Source organism: Pleurodeles waltl, chromosome 7, assembly GCF_031143425.1.
Source record: "Pleurodeles waltl isolate 20211129_DDA chromosome 7, aPleWal1.hap1.20221129, whole genome shotgun sequence".
Lineage (NCBI taxonomy): Eukaryota > Metazoa > Chordata > Amphibia > Caudata > Salamandridae > Pleurodeles > Pleurodeles waltl.
Genome location: NC_090446.1, coordinates 7424524 through 7442735, shown reverse-complemented (window position 1 = coordinate 7442735; position 18212 = coordinate 7424524). Strand labels below are relative to the sequence as shown.

The window sequence follows — 18212 nt, the reverse complement described above, 5'->3', positions numbered from 1 at the left end:
GGCAAGGATTATGCATTTCTTTCTTCACCTTTATTAAACAGAAGTCTCTCAAATAATATATTTTTTTTAAAACAAAACATTAAAACATATCTCCCATGAACCATTAGGGCATAAGTATCCACAGTAACAGTCCTCTAATCACACAACGGTCATATGTGTGTGTGTGTGTGTAAGTAAGTATGTATGTGTATGTATATATATATATATATATATATATTTATTTATTTAACGTCCTTTCCTGTTCCTCTTTTTTCACTGCTTCTCAGTTAATTCACCTGTCTTTCCTTAAACTTCACTGTTTGTATACACAAGGTAGAGATTCTCTGCCCAATGGCGTCTTATTTGATTACATGCAGACCCCCTAGGTGGCGCAGTTTCATGACGTCAAAGGAGCCTGCCAGGGAAGCCCCGTGAATGCTCCCAGGCGTGCGACGCACGCAGACGAAATCCCTGTAGGTGATTCCCTTGTACCTTCCTCCAACCCTTGGTCGACACCGCACAGCAGTCACAGCCAAACAAAGCTTCATTCTACAGCCAGATCAGTTGATGACGCCACCTGGTGGCAGAGTTGGGTAATTTACATTTTGTATTTACTGGAGCACCATAAAGAGGCTTCCCTGTTATATTGACTAACAGGCAGTTTTTGCTAATTGTGAATAATTACAGTGTGCTCTCACCCTCATCGAAATGGAATCCTTCAAGGACCATGAATATTCTAATTATTATAGAAAGGAAGAGGAATGGCTCCCAGAGGGTCGCCATCTATCTGCAGAGGTGGTTAGGGTTCTCTCGAAAGCTACTTCCAAGGCTCTTTCCCCTCTACAAGACCAGACTGACAGATTAGCCACACAGATTCCAAGAGTTTTTGAGGACCCTCAATCAATAGTAGCAGAGCTAATGGACGTACTTCCTCTGTGGCCTCTAAACATGATGGGGGGCACCTGGAAGGCTTCAACAGACTTTGGGAAGTATTTTGTAAGAGTGTGCACACATTGACGAATGCGCCCTACCACAAGGAAGAATTACCCAGAGGAAATTGCAACTTAGATGCGCCAAATTATGCACACAATACTGGGTTCCCCAAGAAAGGGGAGGGTGATTCAGATGAAGGTTATTCATTAGAGGAGGAACACTCCATTAGACCTGTACGCTCTGCTCTACCACCTACGACTCCCTGGATGGGGAGCCCAGTCGCTCAGATATTTTCGATCAAGGCAGGATTTACCACCCTTAGTCCTTGCAGTAGACTGCAGATCAACAGATGGAAGAGTATGTTGCCAGCAAAATCCGTCAGCCACTAAAGGAGATGAGGGGTCGCTTGAGGGCAGAGTGCCCCGAACCCTCGATTGGGGTGGGGGAAGTGACACTGACTCCTGAGAGCAATGCTAAAATGTGTATGTTTTTCAGGAAATATATGAAAGACCCTAAAAAAAGAAATTCACTGCTCATGAAGGCATACCAGGATAAACTCTTAGATGTAGTGGGTCCTGTCATGCTAGCGGAGCAGTCCAGGACCACAGGGACGCATGCCTACAGACACTATGGCAGGCTGGGCGCAGAGACATGTGCCTCAAAGGGAATGCAAACTGCCCCATATCAGCTGAGAGACGCGGGACCATATAAAAGATTGATCCCACATTGGAGGAGCCACTTCCAAGGCATGGGCAATAGCGCAAAATAATCTCTTTGGAGAATCTTTTGTCAAAGAGTTGCCCAGGTTTGTGGCCCTAGATCGGGCTCAGTCATCTATCAAAAAGATTTTTCCTGGGAAGGTTTTTGCCAGGCCTGGACGTGGCAGGGGCCGCTTCTCTGGCCACTCATTCCAACAGGGCTATTCTAGAGGAGAGTCCAAGTGGAAATAAGGGATGGCATGATGGACACCAATGGACATTCTTCCCCAGTAGAGGCTCTGGCAGAAGCCGAGGAAACAGACCAGGAAGAGGTGCAGCAAACACTCTAGGAGGGTTTACTGGTAAGCATTACCCTCTCTTTCCCTAGAGAACTAGGGGGGAGACTACAACTGTTTGTACAAAAGTGGTGGGAAAGAACCTTAGACCCATGGGTTTTAGAGACAGTTCAAGGGTATCACACAGAATTCTACGAATCCCCGGTTCGGGTAGTACGGCATAGACCCTTGAGTTTCTCAATCCAAGACGTGAGCCTTATAGACAGCAAGGTGATAGATCTCTTAACCAAAGACACAATTCCCAGGTTAGTACTACACCTCAGGGTTTTTTTAGCAACATTTTCTTCGTAGAGGAAAGGGCTTCAGACTGGTCATAAATCGAGTGGCTGGTTTATCAGCATCCAAGATGGAAGGTATCCATCATTTACAACATATCCTCTTGGATGATGAGACTGGACTCAAAGGTGTGTATCTCACCGTGCCCATCTACTCTCCTCACCAGCGGTCCCTTCAATTTTTCTGGAGCAGATAGGTTTATGTTTCCAGGCACTCCCTTTCGACCTATCCTCAGGCGCGTGGTGCTTCACCAAGCTCCTGCGTCCAGTGGTGGAGGTTCTCAGAATGAGAGGGGTTTAGCTGATCATATATCTGGACAATATCATGTTGATGGACCAGTCTCGGCATCAATTAGTATCAAATTTTAACATGATGACTGCACTCCTACAGGAGCTGGGGTTTGTGATCAAAGGCCAGAAATTGGAACTGTTTCCGTCCCGGAAGATGACCTTTCTAGAATTTCTCATAGATTTGAACCTTACCACTCTGAGTCTGCCAGAGACTAAAATCTCCAAGATGAAGAAGGAACTGGCAAAAGTACTGAGGTGAGACAGTTTCTCTATGGCAGTTAGCCTGGATTGTGGGACTGTTATCCTTGTCGATCCAAGCCATTTTCCCAGTCCCACAGCATTAGAGAGCTCTCCAATGAGTCGAGGAAACGCATCTCAGGTGAGGACTGACATACCTGACGCTGATTTCCCTGTTGAGGCCAAGACGGAGCTCCAGCAGTGGATAGATTACATTGAGGTCTGGAATGGCCGGGGGATTTTTGGATCCTTACCAGACATGATCACAGATTCAGATGCCAACCTTCTGGGTTGTGGAGCCAGGTGCGGCAACATCTCCATGGGGGGGATATGGATAGAGGAGGAATTGCTGTTGCACATCGAACTCCTGGCTAGATTCTTTGTGATCAGGTCCCTCACCAGGGACAAGGTCTCATGCTGCCTGATGCTGATGCTGGCATTGTGTGGAATGATATAGAAAGGCATACACTGGTGCGGCAGAGTAGGGTGGACTAGCGTAGAGTGCATTGACGTAGAGTGTTGCAGAGTATAGTGGCAAAGAGCGCAATGGCATCGCATTCAGGAAGCATACAATGCAGCCTCGTAGAATGCAGTGGCGTTGATTAGAGTGGCGTAGAGTAGAGTCAAGTGCCATAAAGTACAGTGTCAGAGTAGTGCAGAGTACAATATAGTGCCACAGAGTACAGTAGCATAGAATGTAGTGGCGTAGATCAGTGCAGAGTAAAGCGTCGTAGACTTCAATGGCAGAGAGTACAACATTGCAGAGTAGAGTATCAGAGTGTAGTGGCACAATCAATCAATCATTACATTTATAAAGCGCACTATGTACCCGTCAGGGTTTCGAGGCGCTGGGGGGGGTGGGGGGGGTGGGTGAGCTGTTAGCGGTCGAAAAGCCAGGTCTTGAGGAGTCTCCTGAAGGTGAGGAGGTCCTGGGTCTGGCGTAGTGAGGTGGGGAGAGAGTTCCAGGTCTTGGCGGCGAGGAAGGAGAAGGATCTGCCGCCGGAGGTCTTGCGCTGGATCCTGGGGACGATGGCGAGGGCGAGATTGGCAGAGCGGAGTTGACGAGTGGGGGCGTAAAAGTTGAGTCTGGAGTTGAGGTAGGTAGGTCCGGTGTTGTGTAGAGCCTTGTGAGCGTGGGTGAGGAGTTTAAAGGTGATCCTCTTGTCCACGGGGAGCCAGTGGAGGTCCTTCAGGTGAGGGGATATGTGACATCGGCAGGGTATGTCGAGGATCAGGCGGGCGGATGCATTTTGGATACGCTGGAGTCGTTTGATGTCTTTTGTTGGGATGCCTGTGTAGAGTGCGTTGCCGTAGTCAAGTCTGCTACTGACGAGGGCTTGGGTCACCGTCTTTCTGGTTCCTGTTGGGATCCACTTGAAAATTCTGCGGAGCATTCGAAGGGTGTTGAAGCAGGAAGAGGAGACGGCGCTGACCTGTTTGGACATGGTGAGGGCGGAGTCCAGGATGAAGCCGAGGTTTCTTGCATGGCTGGCTGGGGTGGGTGGGGGACCGAAGTCGGTGGGCCACCAGGAGTCGTTCCAGGCCGAAGGGGTGCGCCCGAGGATGAGGACTTCCGTCTTGTCGGAGTTGAGCTTCAGGCGGCTGTCGTTCATCCACAGAGTAAAGTGATGCAAAGTAGAGTGCACTGACAGTGCAGCTGTGTTGAGTGCATTGGCGTAGAGTGCAGTGGTTAAGAGTAGAGTGGCATAGAATGCAGTGGCATAGAGTGGCGCAGTGTGGAGTTAAGTGGAGTGACGTAGAGCAGATTCTTTCAGAGTAGCGTGAAGTGGAGTGGAGTGGTGCAGCCTAGATTGCAGCTGTGTAGAGAAGCACAGAGTTTATTCTACTCTGCACCACTGCACTCTCCACCACTTTTCTCTACACCATTAGAGTGGCGTAGAGTGCAAGGGGCATAGAGTTGAGGGTACAGAGTAACGTGCATTGGTGTACAGTGCACTGGGTTGAGTGTAGAGGGCAGTGTTGCAGAGTGGTGTAGCGTACAGTGGCTTAGAGTGGAGTTGTGCAGAATAGATTGGTGTGGCTTAGACTGCAGTGGAGAAGAGTGCAGTGGTGTACAGTAAAGTGACAGCGTAGAGTGTCACAGAGTAGAGGTGTGGAGTGGTGTAAAGTTTAGGGGAGTGATGTGGAGTCATGCAGGGGAGAGTGCAGTGGTGTGAAGTGGTGCAGAGCAGAGTGGAGTATTCCTGGTGTGGTGGCGCACTGCATTATAGAGAACACATTTTCAGTTGAAATGACCATTTCATTTCCACAGACTTACAGTTTTACTAATAACACTATACAGTGCACAGATGATGTGTGTAAATTGCATTACCTAGTTTAATGATTAGCTGTGATCATATTAAATTGTTTCCAACACACTTCAGAAATAACAAAAAAAAGTGCTTCATTTGTGCATTCATAATTCTGATATATTCTGAAATACTTAAACAGTTTATTTAAATGTTGTGTGCTAGAAAAAAAACTCTTTCCAACCCCCAGTACCAAGCAAGATGGTCACGTAAATCCTCTCACTTTGAAGTCAGAGAAAGAAAAGTAAACAAGCACCATTGGAACAGAGTGCCTGATATTTGACCTTGGTCTTTGACTGCACAGCGAATATGACGAGATAAGAACAAGATTTAAAGGCCTGTTAACAGAAAGCAAGATCATGGAAGGATACAGAAAACATGGTTTAGGCAACAGGAGGAATTAAATAAATCTGGGAGAGCCTAAAGCAAATAAAGCCAGCAAATGGAAAGCTATAAAGTGCGAGTTACAAAGCCAATGGAAATCAACGAGTGGAATGCGTTCCTAGGTCAACTTCCTGAAAGTGCCCAACATGTCTTTAGCATCTGGTAAGCTGCGACCTAAAAGGGATTTATCAATTTGAAATGCCTATACATGGCTAATATGTGACAGCCATAGATTAAATGCTCCTGGCACTAAGGGAATATTAGTAATATGTCTTTCCAATGTTGCATGATTTATCACTCCAACACAGCTGTAAATATATTTTGGAAATTCAACCATTTTTCTCCCCAACATTAGCTTACGAGCTATGAAAATACACACACTTATGCCTCAAATACAGTGTTTCCAATGTTGTAATGCATATAAAAATTTACCAAAGCAAAAGCTTCCATTTTAGTAGAGTGGGCTACACACAGGAGAACTACTTACAGGTAGCTGGAGAGCTACCAGAAGCCTGCTTCAGATCCAATTCAATGCTCTTTCATTAATTCAACTCAATGTTCAGCTTCTCTTTTCAGATGTTGCTTTTGCACATTTGTTAAGACCAAAGTCCATAATAACTGGAATTGTTTAGCTGTTTTACTTTTTACCTTACATTAGTCATCAGCCACAGTCCATGTGTCATCCGAAAACAGCAGTTGTTTTTTGGGGATTCCCTTGAGCTATGAAGTAGATTTTTATGTTGCTAAAGCAGTACAAGTAAACATGAAATCTAGCCGAGACTGAACTTATCAAAATGAAGTATGCATTCATTACAACTAAAAAGAAACAATCCAGAAGTACTTAAACCAATACATAATCAGAAAGAATTTCTAGACTAATTAAGAGACATGATGGAGAGAAAAATACAATAAAAGGAGAGCGCACAAGGGTAGTACAAATGTATAATAATTAGTACCAATGTAAGATAAGCAAAGAGAAATTAATCAAGTTTCAAGTCTAAAATAACACTGTGGATAGTCTTCAGTAATCAAGATGGTTTTTAGCATATAGAGAGTGGGGGAAAGGGTTGGCTTCCGCACAAGGCCCAAGGTCGTAGAGGAGGTTGTTTACTAGGCCAAGTGCCGCCCAAACTGGAAATAGTGCATCTTCACATTGGGGATTATAGTCTGGTCACTCTCATGTTAAGTAGGGTCTTGTTTTCCACTGTTTCACGATAGTTTAACTAACTGCATCCAGCCACAACTGTACAAATGTTGTACAATTAAAAGCATTCTTTGATCCAAGAATGTGTTATGCTTTCACATGCTTTGTACTTTATCAAACAGTGCAACACGTTTGCCTTTTCTTGCAACCGTCGAACATGGCTTTATTAAGCATTAGTCAGTCTTTGGATTAAACGTGCATATATTTATATCTGGTCTACTTCTACTCCAGTGTGTTCAGTAAAGAAATTTCAGACAAGAGCTCTCAATATGTTCAAAGCAATGATAAAAAAAATTCTTGACATCTTCTATGCAGATTGTTACGATTGAAGATGGTCAATAAATACATCACTAACAGTCAAGCCTGGCACGTGCTCCCTCATGTGATGGGTTAGACTGATTTTATGATTGAAGCTTTTTGGACATTCACTGCAGCAATAGGGTTTTTCTCCTGTATGTGTTCTCTCGTGTTGAGTCAGATGGATTTTTTGACTGAAGCTTTTCAGACACTCGGTGCACTGATAAGGTCTTTCTCCTGTGTGTGTTCTCTCATGATGGGTAAGGTGGATTTTCTGAATGAAGCATTTCCCACATTCACTGCACTGGTACGGTCTTTCTCCAGTGTGTGTTTTCTCATGCTGCGCCAGGGTGCATTTCTTACTAAACCATTTGTTACATACCGTGCACTGATAGGGTTTTTCACCTGTGTGAATCCTCTTATGCTTAGTAAGGGTGCTTTTTTCACTAAAGCTTCTCTTACATTCATTACACTCAAAAGGTTTTTGACCTGTGTGTGATCTCTCATGTTGAACTAAGCTGATTTTATGACAATAGCTTTTCTCACATGTAGAGCACTGATAGGGTTTTGCTCCTGTGTGTACAAGCTCATGCTGAGTCAAACTGGCTTTAGTACGGAAACTTCTCTGACATCCACTGCACTGATAAGGTTTTTGTACTACGTGGGTTCTCTTATGCTTAGTCAGGTAGCTTTTAAGGCGGAAAGTTTTTCGGCACTCAGTACACTGATATGGTTTTTGTGCTGAATGAGTTCTCTCATGTTTAGTAAGAGTGTTTTTTTCACTGAAGCTTTTCTGACACTCACTGCACTTGTAAGGTCTTTCCCCCGTGTGTGATCTTTCGTGCTGAGTCAGACTGATTCTATGGCAGTAGGTTTTCCCACATTTAGCACACTGATGTGGTTTTTCTCCTCTGTGCGCATGCTGATGCTCGTTCAGGCTGCTTTTCTTGGTAAAACATTTGTGACATTCAGTGCACTGAAAAGGTTTTTGTCCAGAATGAGTTCTCTCATGTTTAGCCAGATAGCTATTAAGACTGAAGCTTTTCTCACATTCAGTGCAATGAAAAGGTTTTTGGTTGGAGTGCGTTCTCTCGTGTCGAATCAGATAAGATTTCTGACTAAAGGTTTTCTCACATTCATAACACTGATACATTTCTTCTTTCACATCTGTCTTATTCTGTAGCATCATTTCTAGGTTATAACTAAGGCTTGTCTCTTGTGAAGTGCAGGGGAATGCTATTGCGACAATTTCCATTTTGTTCTCTATAATGAGCAGCCTCTTAACTAAAGTTAATTGAATTTTCTATTATGTTTTCTACTTTGACTGCTCCTTTATTCCGGTTATGTTCTTTATGCTACAGATCTTTAGATCCCATGAATGGCGGCACACTTTTTACATTTCTGAATGCTCTAATGTCAAGTTATTAGGTGAATAACGAAAGGTGATGGACTGTAGTAAATTGCTTAAACAAACAATAGCTCACTCTGCTCCTTCTTCCCAGGTGCTTCCCTGGCACACTGTGGCTTCTATAAACTGTTCTGTTCTCACATCCCTGGAGCGTATTCAATGTTTTTGACGTAATGGTGTTTATTATTCTGGTCCAGGATCCTAAAGCATCTTTTTTTTTCCTGTCCATGCCCGAGATACCTGTAGAAATAAAATAAATGATTATCTTTCAACTTGTGAAACACCACACAGAGCTGTTATGATTTGACATATTCCGGAATGTTAATTTTTAGAAAAGGTGTTGTATGCTATCCGGTGGAGATGTGTTCTGGTGGGGTTGCCATGAGCCTGGATTGCTGTGAAAAGGAGGGCACGAGACAAGAATAAGATGATCCTGATGATCTGTAAAAAGGTCTACATCTGAATAACCATTAAAAAATTACAGAATTGATTTGGATCCCTTTCTTCAGGATACCCAGTGACAAGTGTGTAATTAAACTAACTTAGAGCCTTTATTTTAGGTACCCACAGAGCATCACCCTTATCTCATTTGTTACTTGTTCTCCCTCACTTTGTAGAAGACATAGGACCATGTTAAGCAATCCTAGTCTTTAGTGAACAATTGTGTCTGCCACCGATATAGGGAGATACTGGAGAACTTGTAACCAGCACGCAATCACTATACTGGACAGAAACTGAAACCTCCAGTTCCACATTGACTCTCTAGCTAAGGGGCACAATATCAACTGAAACCACTACAGGGCATTAAACACCTGCTCGCAGAGATGGATCTCAAAACGTTTAATGAAGGATCTAGCTCCGTGAAGACTGGATTACAGCAATACTATTCTCAGCGGCATCCCCACAATTCACATGGTGCTTCACAAAACAACTCACCATGCAGCTGCGGGACTTGTCACAGGAGCAGGAAGATACAACCACATCTCCCTCCTATTGTCTTCATTGAACTAGCTATGTACCAAAGCCACATTCCAATTCAAGCTTGCCTTTACTGCATACAAGGGCATTCACATAAAGCACCTACTTAAACCCAAAACTCATCATCTGAACTAGACAGCACGCTCTGAGAAATGCAGACCTTTGGTGCTGGAATTTCCAGCTTTCCAGAAAGAAAAAATAATCTTCTGAAATGCACCCAGGATTTGGAACTTCGTTCCCCTCGCAACTGCACCTCTTCATAACATTCAAACTTTCGATTAAGTACTCAGAACCCTAATGCTCCAACTATGTTTATTCTAGAAAGAGATTTCTTCTTCTACTGAAAGAAAGGCATGGTTTTCAATTATGTATTACTTTCTTCTAATATTAGTACTGTAACACTTCCACCTTGTATTTGTATTGTGCTTGGACAGCTCTTTTGCCTTGTATGCACTTTATAAAAACCCTTAATAAAGAAATAAAACCTGGAGTTTGATTATAAGCTGACAAGGGTGCTACTGATCTAAAAACCATAACGTGAGTTCCTAGTATGACAATTAGAATTCCTTTGTATTCAGTGACTTCCCCGACTACCCTGAGCACAAGGGGTGTCTGATGAAGTACACAGAGGAGACCATCTGATCACCATTCCTGCTTTTGGCTTTCCCACAGATGTTGCTGAACTACCTATGCCCATACCGAGTACCAATAGTGTGCACTTGGAGAGGATGGCCACACAAAGGTGCATCTCCAAGACCGAATAACTACTTTTCCATAGGAAAGAGAAAGCAGCACTTATCCTGAACTGCAAGATACACTTTGAACTTCTTATTATAACCACACAACGTGCAGCAGCAGCACAAACAGAAGATAAAGTGTGATGACATTAAAGTGTCTATAGACACTTATAGCACACATAACAGATGCGGATTAGACAACCACAAAGGAAGACAAATAAGTTGATCAATAAATCTGTGAATTGGAGAGAAACAGTGTTTGCACTTGAATCTGAAACACAACCATTCCCGGCACTCCTAACTGGAGCATTCTCATTTGACATCAATGGTCTTGATGAAGGGAACTTTACTTGTTCGCTACTGAGGGGAGGATCCACATTGACGCCCCAGCATCTTACCAGAAGACCCACTGCAAGTCCCATGAGATCTCTTAAACTTCCTCTAGTACTATTCCAAAGCCAGCTTTGGAGCCAGACATACACCTATGTCTCCAATCCGAAAGAGGCCTCCTTTTCCTCGCTTGTCACCTGTGCCTGTTCAGACCTCATCAAAACACATCTCACTGTAGTCTGTTGCGACATGTTCTTATGTCCATTATCAATGTTTGTGCTATGTAAAACTGCGAAAAATACAAGATGAAACGTTAGCTTTAATGCCATAAAGAGATACCCATGTAAGGGCTAAACTCCCTCCCTGAAAAACTGGAAAAATCTAGGATCATTCCTGGCTTCCATGACTGACCAAATTGTGTGATCCTAGGCATAATGCTTTGTTTCACCAATCTCTATTTTGTTCATTATCAGACATCAGAACACATTCAAATATGTGCAGTCAGTGTGTGTGCTGTACAACGCTTCATTTGTTTGGGTGGAATAGATTGTAATTTTGCTGCATATGTAATAAGAATATAGCTAACATACAGGATACACATGAACCCCAACATGCCTCTTAGTCAGTGCCACTGGAACTATTCGCTTTTACAGTTGCTGTGTTTTCCACATAACTATGGATTTGTCGCATTTGCGGCATAAGCCATCTGCTCCATAATGTGTAGGTTTTTTTTTTAAATAAGAAAAATGCTTTTGTTACTAGCTCAAACATTACTAAAAACACAACACTTGTCACTGCACAGTGGGAAGTCCTTCACAAAGGTTAACTGGTCACCTTTATATTGCTTACTGCTGTATGTGGATGAATGAAAAAATAATGATGTAATGCTATCACAAAATGTGTCACAATCTACCATATAATTTGCCTCGTTTCTGCATAAATTAGTAAACCCAGCCATCTAATTTGGCACTTTCCTGCCACATAACTCCAGTGGCCCTGCTCTTAGTTCATCAATACCGTTATCATCAGGGCAGGGCCTGCAAAGTTTTTAAGTTCATGTTTAAAAAAAAAAAAAAACTCACTTTTACTAAATATATATCAATGTAGTGATATAATCTCATGTACCAATGTAAAATGCTTCTGTGCGTTAAAGAAGTGTGTGTGTTTTTTTTTATATATTTTAAATGATGCCAGAGTCCCTTCCCTCCATCCTAGGCAATGGCACTTTTTTATTAGGGTTGAGCCTGCGTTGCATGCGCTCGCGCTTGCGTATCGCAGCGAGACGCTTTTGTATTTAGAAAAGGCTCGGAACCCTGTCAACTTCACGTCAGTGTCTTTTATTGGTTCGTGGGCTTGTCTAATAAAATCTGCTCGCTTTCATTAGTCGAGGGCAAGCATACGTTATTCCTTTTCCGGTGGCTAGCCCTCTTCGAGCGCAGCGACCAAGTACAGAAAACATGCGAGGCTCGCTGTTTTCCATCGGGCTCGTGGACTTCTTTTTCTCTAATTTAAGAGCGCAATCTTGCTTGGCAGAAGTCGAGCGCTTTACATAGTTAATTTCACTTTTTCGGGTTATGTACATAAATGCTCTTTTGCCGAAGAGGTGAAAAGTCAGGTTAAGAGTTTACAACGCGATCAGCTCTAACATGAGCAAACGCGAGACCCGTTGCATTGTAAATGCTTGTTTCTTTTGTCGTGAGCCCGGCCAGACACTGCTTTTCATTCATGCAAGGGCAGGGGTCACTTCACATCTAAGGGCCCATCTATTCGCTGTTGTCATGCAGATGCAGTGATTAGATTTCTGATGCCCTTTCAGACCATAGATGAGAGACCCAGGGGAGGGGATTCCCTCCTTTGGGCCTCAAAGCGCTAAACCCTTGATGCTCTCCGAGCCCCGTAACGTTCACATTTTCTAACAAGAGGTGCTAGGCCCCCTAGTTACGAGGAGGCATGGGGTGCTGGTCAGCTGCCCACAGGGCCCATGCCTAGCACAGGGCCTGTGCAAGGGAGCAGTATTACCCCTATAGTCCAAGTAAATCAATCAGTATTTACACATTAATTCACACTTTTTCCTTATGAACACTTCATCGGTGTTTTCATGGTGAAAATCAGTCGAAGTTAGGCCCTCCTATAACACTTCTTACACCAACCTGGGCAGAAAATTGGTCCCTTTGCCACCTCATGATTTCCTCCCAACTCATAATAAGGGCCTGTCAAATGCAAGCCCTGCACTCGCCACATATTTGTTATGTTTACAAAGGGCCACTGGAGCTGCTGCGCTTTCCACATAATTATGGATCTGCTGTACCTGCCACATAATTCATCTTCTGCAAAATGTTCAGATTTTAGCAGAAAAACATTGCTTCTAACTCAAAAGGATCCGAGTCACCAAAACCTCTGCAAGAATGACAACATAATAAGGTAATACTGCCAGAAAAGTGCTGCATGTTATTGTCTTTCCCTCCTGCGGCGCTCCGTCGTCCCTGCCGCATAACTCCTGCGGCTCAGGCTCCACCACCCACCTGTCACAAACAAAGGGAGGTGCCTCGGCTGCACCGCAGCTTCAGAGCCCGGGTGCTGTGTGACCGCAGCGCTCGCATGGAGTCACCGCGGGTATGTAGCGCCTAGAAGCTCTGATGCGCCCACACCGCCTGTCTCACGCTCCGGAGCTCGCCGCCCGCTAGGGGGAACCCAGGGGGTCCCTCCCTACCCACGCCCCGGGCAGACACGGGCGTGAACCGGCCCCGAGAGGGAAGGGCCCCGCGGCCTGAACCCGGCCCGGGGGTCTCGGCACCAACCCCTGCGTGACCCGAGCGTGACCTCGACGAAGCGTACCGACGCTCAGAGCATGCGCACTTCAGGGGTTTCCTACGCTGGCCCTGCCAACCAGGGGCGCATGCGCATATCAGGTCTCCCTCTCAAGCTGAGCATGCGCACAAGGGGGCTTCTCAGGGTTAACATGCCTTTACTGGTCTCAACCTGGATCTACCCACGAGGGCCGATCCAATACTGAGCATGCGCACATCAAGAGTGACGTCTAATATTGAGCATGCGCACATCTGGAGCGCCGTCTAAGTGAGCATGCGCACACCAGGAGGCTCGTCTAAGACTGAGCATGCGGACATCAGGCGCCTCGAGGCGCTCCTTGGATTTATGTCAGCACCATAGCTGCCAAGGTTTCACATTGCTTATGTGTGACATTTTCATAATATCAGTGTAATTATGAGTAATATTCACCGATTATGAGTGACAGTTCCTCATAAGCAAAAGCAAGCAATGAAAGCGAGGGATACATATCATAAATTACACTCATTTCAGCAACAAGAAGCAGAAATGGAAGGGCGCTAAGGTAGTGCCCAGTTTACCTAGGCCCATGATCACGACGCGCTAGAAGTAAACTAAGTAAGGATTGGAGAAGGTACTAGTGGCAATTACTAGTCTGTAGCAAGCAGCGCAGTGCGAAGGTATTGGATTTATTTTCCACCCGTGCACTGCGGCACTACAGTCCGCTGTGTTAAGCCGCCCCACCCACTAGTCCCCAGTACTCTTACCAGCAGCGACAACATAGTTTTGGAATGTTCTCACGCCTGGTCGGGTAAGAGCGCCTCTTCTCAGGTGCTGATGTAAGCTTGTCCGCGTGTCAGGAGCTCTCTCGCGGCTGCTTTGACCAACTGAGCTGGCTGCCACCAGGTGTCACTGTCTGGCAGCTAATTAAAAAAAGTAGAGCCATTCACAACAAGGCAGGGAATTAGAGACAACCTGCTTAGCTTTCTCTTCATCTTGTTTGCGTGACAAATTACCAATCATGCGGTAATCTGGGATCTTAACCTAAATTCTATGTCAGGACCGGAGGCTCAGATTATGCTTCTCTTTCTTTACTACTCAAAAGTCAGCAGCCAATCAAAAACACGAACTACATTTCCCAAAAAGCAACGCAATAAAATGTCCACCAATCAACAGTCCTTTACTCATATTAGAGTCCATCAACGTCCAGGAACTTCCTCTTTCTTTGCTGCTCCTCACTGAGATAAGTGCTTACTTCGCTGTTCTGGTGTGAAGAGCGCGCATGTGTCTTTTCTTTTAGCATTTCAGCGTTTTTTCCTTTTCCTTGCAGTTCTGGCGTGCTGAGCGGAGCGGGCTCCCAATTTGGGAGCCACCGCTCGCGCTTCGGGTTTCCCCGGTTTTGTTTCCCTTCGGGGCTTCCCCCCGACAGCTTTCTCTTGACAGAAGGCGGAGCGGACTCCCATTTCGGGAGCCTCCACTCCTGCATCGCTTTCCCTCTGTGCATTTCCTTCGAGGCTTTGCTCCCTGCAATTATTGTTAGGGCATCGAGCTTAATCGGTGCCTTCCCCTTGTGCGGCCAGATTCTGAGAGCGCGACTGTGCATGTAGCCCAAAACCTACTAGTTCTACTAGTTGGGCTACATGCATTCCGTCATCAATTTCTCCTCCTCCAGCCATTGACAGAACATAGGATTCGCGCGCTTAGCATTCCTGACGTGTCTGTCATCGGCTGCAATAATTGAGCTTTGCCCTGTATTTTAGCGGTGTGCACGCTATTTGGATAATACTGTTGGCTCTCATATACGCCCCTGGCTGCATTTTAAATAGGCTGCAATAATTATATTACGCTGTGCCGAGGAGACTGAGTACTTTTTTTTTTTTTCTTGTACTTGGGGTTGGCTCCCTCCCTGCCCTCCCCCCCCCCCCTCACCTGGCTTCAGTGTTCAGACTGAAAATTGTGAAGTTGCGTTGTTGCGTTGGCAACCTGGTGTAACCATGACCGAGTGGCTGCCCTTTGAGGAGGAGGAGTTGGGGCTTGGTTTTGAGGACGCCCTCGGTCCCCAGTTGGGAGCAGGTTTGTCTGAGGTAATTAATGCCTCAGTGCAACAGTCTTTGAGCAGGGCACTAGTGGTGTCTGTACCGCAGAGGATTAACCAAGCTGTCCTCGCAGCTCTCAAGCCCATCACTCAGCAATTCGATTCCTTTCTTAAAAAGCAAGGGTTGGCCCCCTTGCCAGAGGAGAAGGTGAGGGAAGGCCCTGAGACAGCGACTACTCCCCAGGTCTCTTCTTAGCCGCATGATGGTGCCTTGTCAGCGTTGGCTAAGGCTTCCGCTGACCATTTTTATTGTTCTTTGCCGTCTACATCCAAGGACCCTCTTCTAGAAGTGGCAGATTCATCTGATTCTGATTCATCCTCCTCCAAGTCCTCTCACTCCAGCAGTACCTTGCGTAAGCGCAAGAGAGCTCGTAAATCCAGCTCTTTTCAAGGCAAGGAAGGGTCTCACTCGCCCTCTAACCCTTTCCAATTCAACCCAGAGGATATTATTCACCCTCGCTCTGCGGATTGGGCCCCAGCGCAGGCCGTGGCAGATTACCTCCACAACAAATTGAGAAAGGGTTTTGACAAGGAGGTCCGAAACTGAGTGCCCCAGGCCGGAGATCCCGGATAAGGTGGCGGAGACGCCAGATATAGACCCCAGCATGCTGACCTCCCTTAAGAAATTCGCCAAGGACCCCAAGAAAGGGATCAACAGGGCCTGGCGCTCATGCCAGGACAAACTTTTGGACCTCGTGGGTCCCTTGGCAAAATTTTTGGAAATGGCCCTCAGGGCTAAGGAGTCTGGGGACCCTATTGATCCCCATACGCTAGCTGAGTGGACTCAGAGGGCAATCTGTTTATTGGGGAATGCAAACTGCGCTATCTCTTCTGAGCGGCAGAAGTCCCTCCTCATGAGGATTGATCTGACATTGACGGAGCTGGCGGCGGCGGATGCAGGGCCCTGGCAGGTGGTCGTCTTTTTGGCGACAAGTTTGTTAAAGATGTTGCCAAGTATGTAACTACATTTACAACCCTGGCTAAGGCACAAGCGAACCTAAAAAAGTTTTTTCACTCTGGTGTTTTTGGCCGGGCCGGACGAGGTAGGGGCCGCTCGTCAGGCCATCCCTCCTTCCAAGGCTCCCAACGTGGCTCCTTCCGGGGCCAGGATTATAACAGAGGAGGTGCTTTCTTCCCCTCACGCTCCCGATTCACCCAGCGGCGTGGTCAACGTGGCAGTGCCAGATCCATCTCCCAATCAAACTTGTCTACAGGTGAGAATGTTAGACGATTCATTCATTCAGTTGGGGGGTCGTGTTCAGTTTTTCCTTCACAATTGGTCTTGTGTGACTCAGGATGCATGGGTGTTTCAAACCGTTCAAGGTTTCCGTCTGAAGTTTTATCAGACTCCGATGCAGGAGAGGGTTCCTCCCCCTCTTCAATTATCCCGACAAGACGCCTGCATCATAGACTCCGAGATTCAAATGCTGCTCCGGAAAAAAGCCATTGCTCCTTGCGATCCCCATCCTTCGGGTTTCTGCAGCAATATCTTCCTAGTTCAAAAAAAGGGGAGGGGGTCACCGTTTAGTCATAAATCTTCGAGACTTCAATGCTTTTGTCGTTTACCGGCATTTCAAAATGGAGGGTCTTCATCTCTTACCAGACCTCCTTCAGCCGGGAGACTGGCTGATACGACTGGATCTCAAAGATGCCTATTTGACAATCCCCATCTGGCATCCCCACAGGCGTTTCCTCCAGTTCAGGTGGAGGAATACTTGAATGGGGTACTTAGTTCTGCCCTTCGGGCTCTCTTCAGCGCCTTGGTGTTTTACCAAGTTGCTCAAACCAGGAGTGGCATTTTTGAGGGAGAAAGGGATTCGTTTGATCATCTATCTAGACGATATCTTGATCATGGCTCAATCCCAGGAACTGCTGAGGCAACACGGGCTCACAACTGTAACTCTTCTTCAGGATCTTGGATTTGTCATAAACTGCAAGAAATCAGTCCTGGTTCCTTCCAAGACTGTAGAATTCCTAGGTTTTCAGATAGACTCCGACAAATCTCTCTTGGTCCTTCCCAAGGCCAAACTTCGGGCCATCAAGAAAGAACTTCAGGTGGCCTTGTCCAAGACATCGTTGTCCCTGAGAAAGATCGCTCGGATTGTGGACCTCCTGGCATCCTCAGTCCAGGCGATCTTTCCAGGTCCCCTCCACTACAGAGCGTTACAGAGACTCAAAATACGTCATCTCCAACGGGGTTTGACATATTCGGAGTTGGTCCCTCTGACGGAAGAAGTCCGTGCGTAACTCAGCTGGTGGCTGTCCCAAGTCGACGCCTGGAACGGCAGAGCCATCTTCAGCTCCCAATCCGAGACGGTGATAGAGTCGGATGCCAGTCTTTGGGGCTGAGGCGTGAGATGCAGGGACATCTCGACGGGGGGAGATGGTCTTCGCAAGAACTTCAGTTGCATATCAACTGCCTGGAGTTATTAGCGGGTCATTTGCAATAAAGACCTTGTCACCCAAGAGAGTTTTGTGTTCCATTCTCCTTCGGATGGACAATGTGGCGGCAGTCAGATATATCAACAAGCTGGGGGGCACACATTCGCCTTTCCTAGCGGAGATAGCCAAAGATTTTTGGCATTACTGTCTGGAAAATCGCCTACAAGTGAAAGCAGAATATCTGCCGGGTCAGATCAATGTCGTAGCGGATTGGCACTCTCGCTACCTCACGGATTACAGCGACTGGAGGCTTCTGCCCCAGCTGTTTCAGTTGACTCAGCAACTGTGGGGTCAATGCAGAGTAGATCTCTTTGCCCCTCGCCTAAACAAGCAGCTTCTGATGTTTTTCAGTTGGAGGCCAGATCCGTTGGCGATGGCAATGGATGCATTTCTTCAGGACTGGTCAGGATCCCTCAACTATGCATTTCCTCCGTTTGTCATGATTCCGAGGGTGGCGTTGCAAACCAAACGCCAG

General features: G+C 46.0%; 1 protein-coding gene across 1 annotated transcript; it reads right to left on the bottom strand.

Annotated features, from left to right (window-relative positions):
- Positions 1-5081: 5081 nt before the first annotated feature.
- Positions 5082-13249, bottom strand: LOC138303529 (zinc finger protein 135-like). The gene is made up of 2 exons (XM_069242742.1): positions 12939-13249; positions 5082-8611 (listed from the first exon to the last, which is right to left on the bottom strand). Exon 2 carries the CDS (start codon positions 8216-8218, stop codon positions 6986-6988), a length of 1233 nt encoding a protein of 410 aa, XP_069098843.1. The 5' UTR covers positions 8219-8611; positions 12939-13249; the 3' UTR covers positions 5082-6985.
- Positions 13250-18212: the final 4963 nt, after the last annotated feature.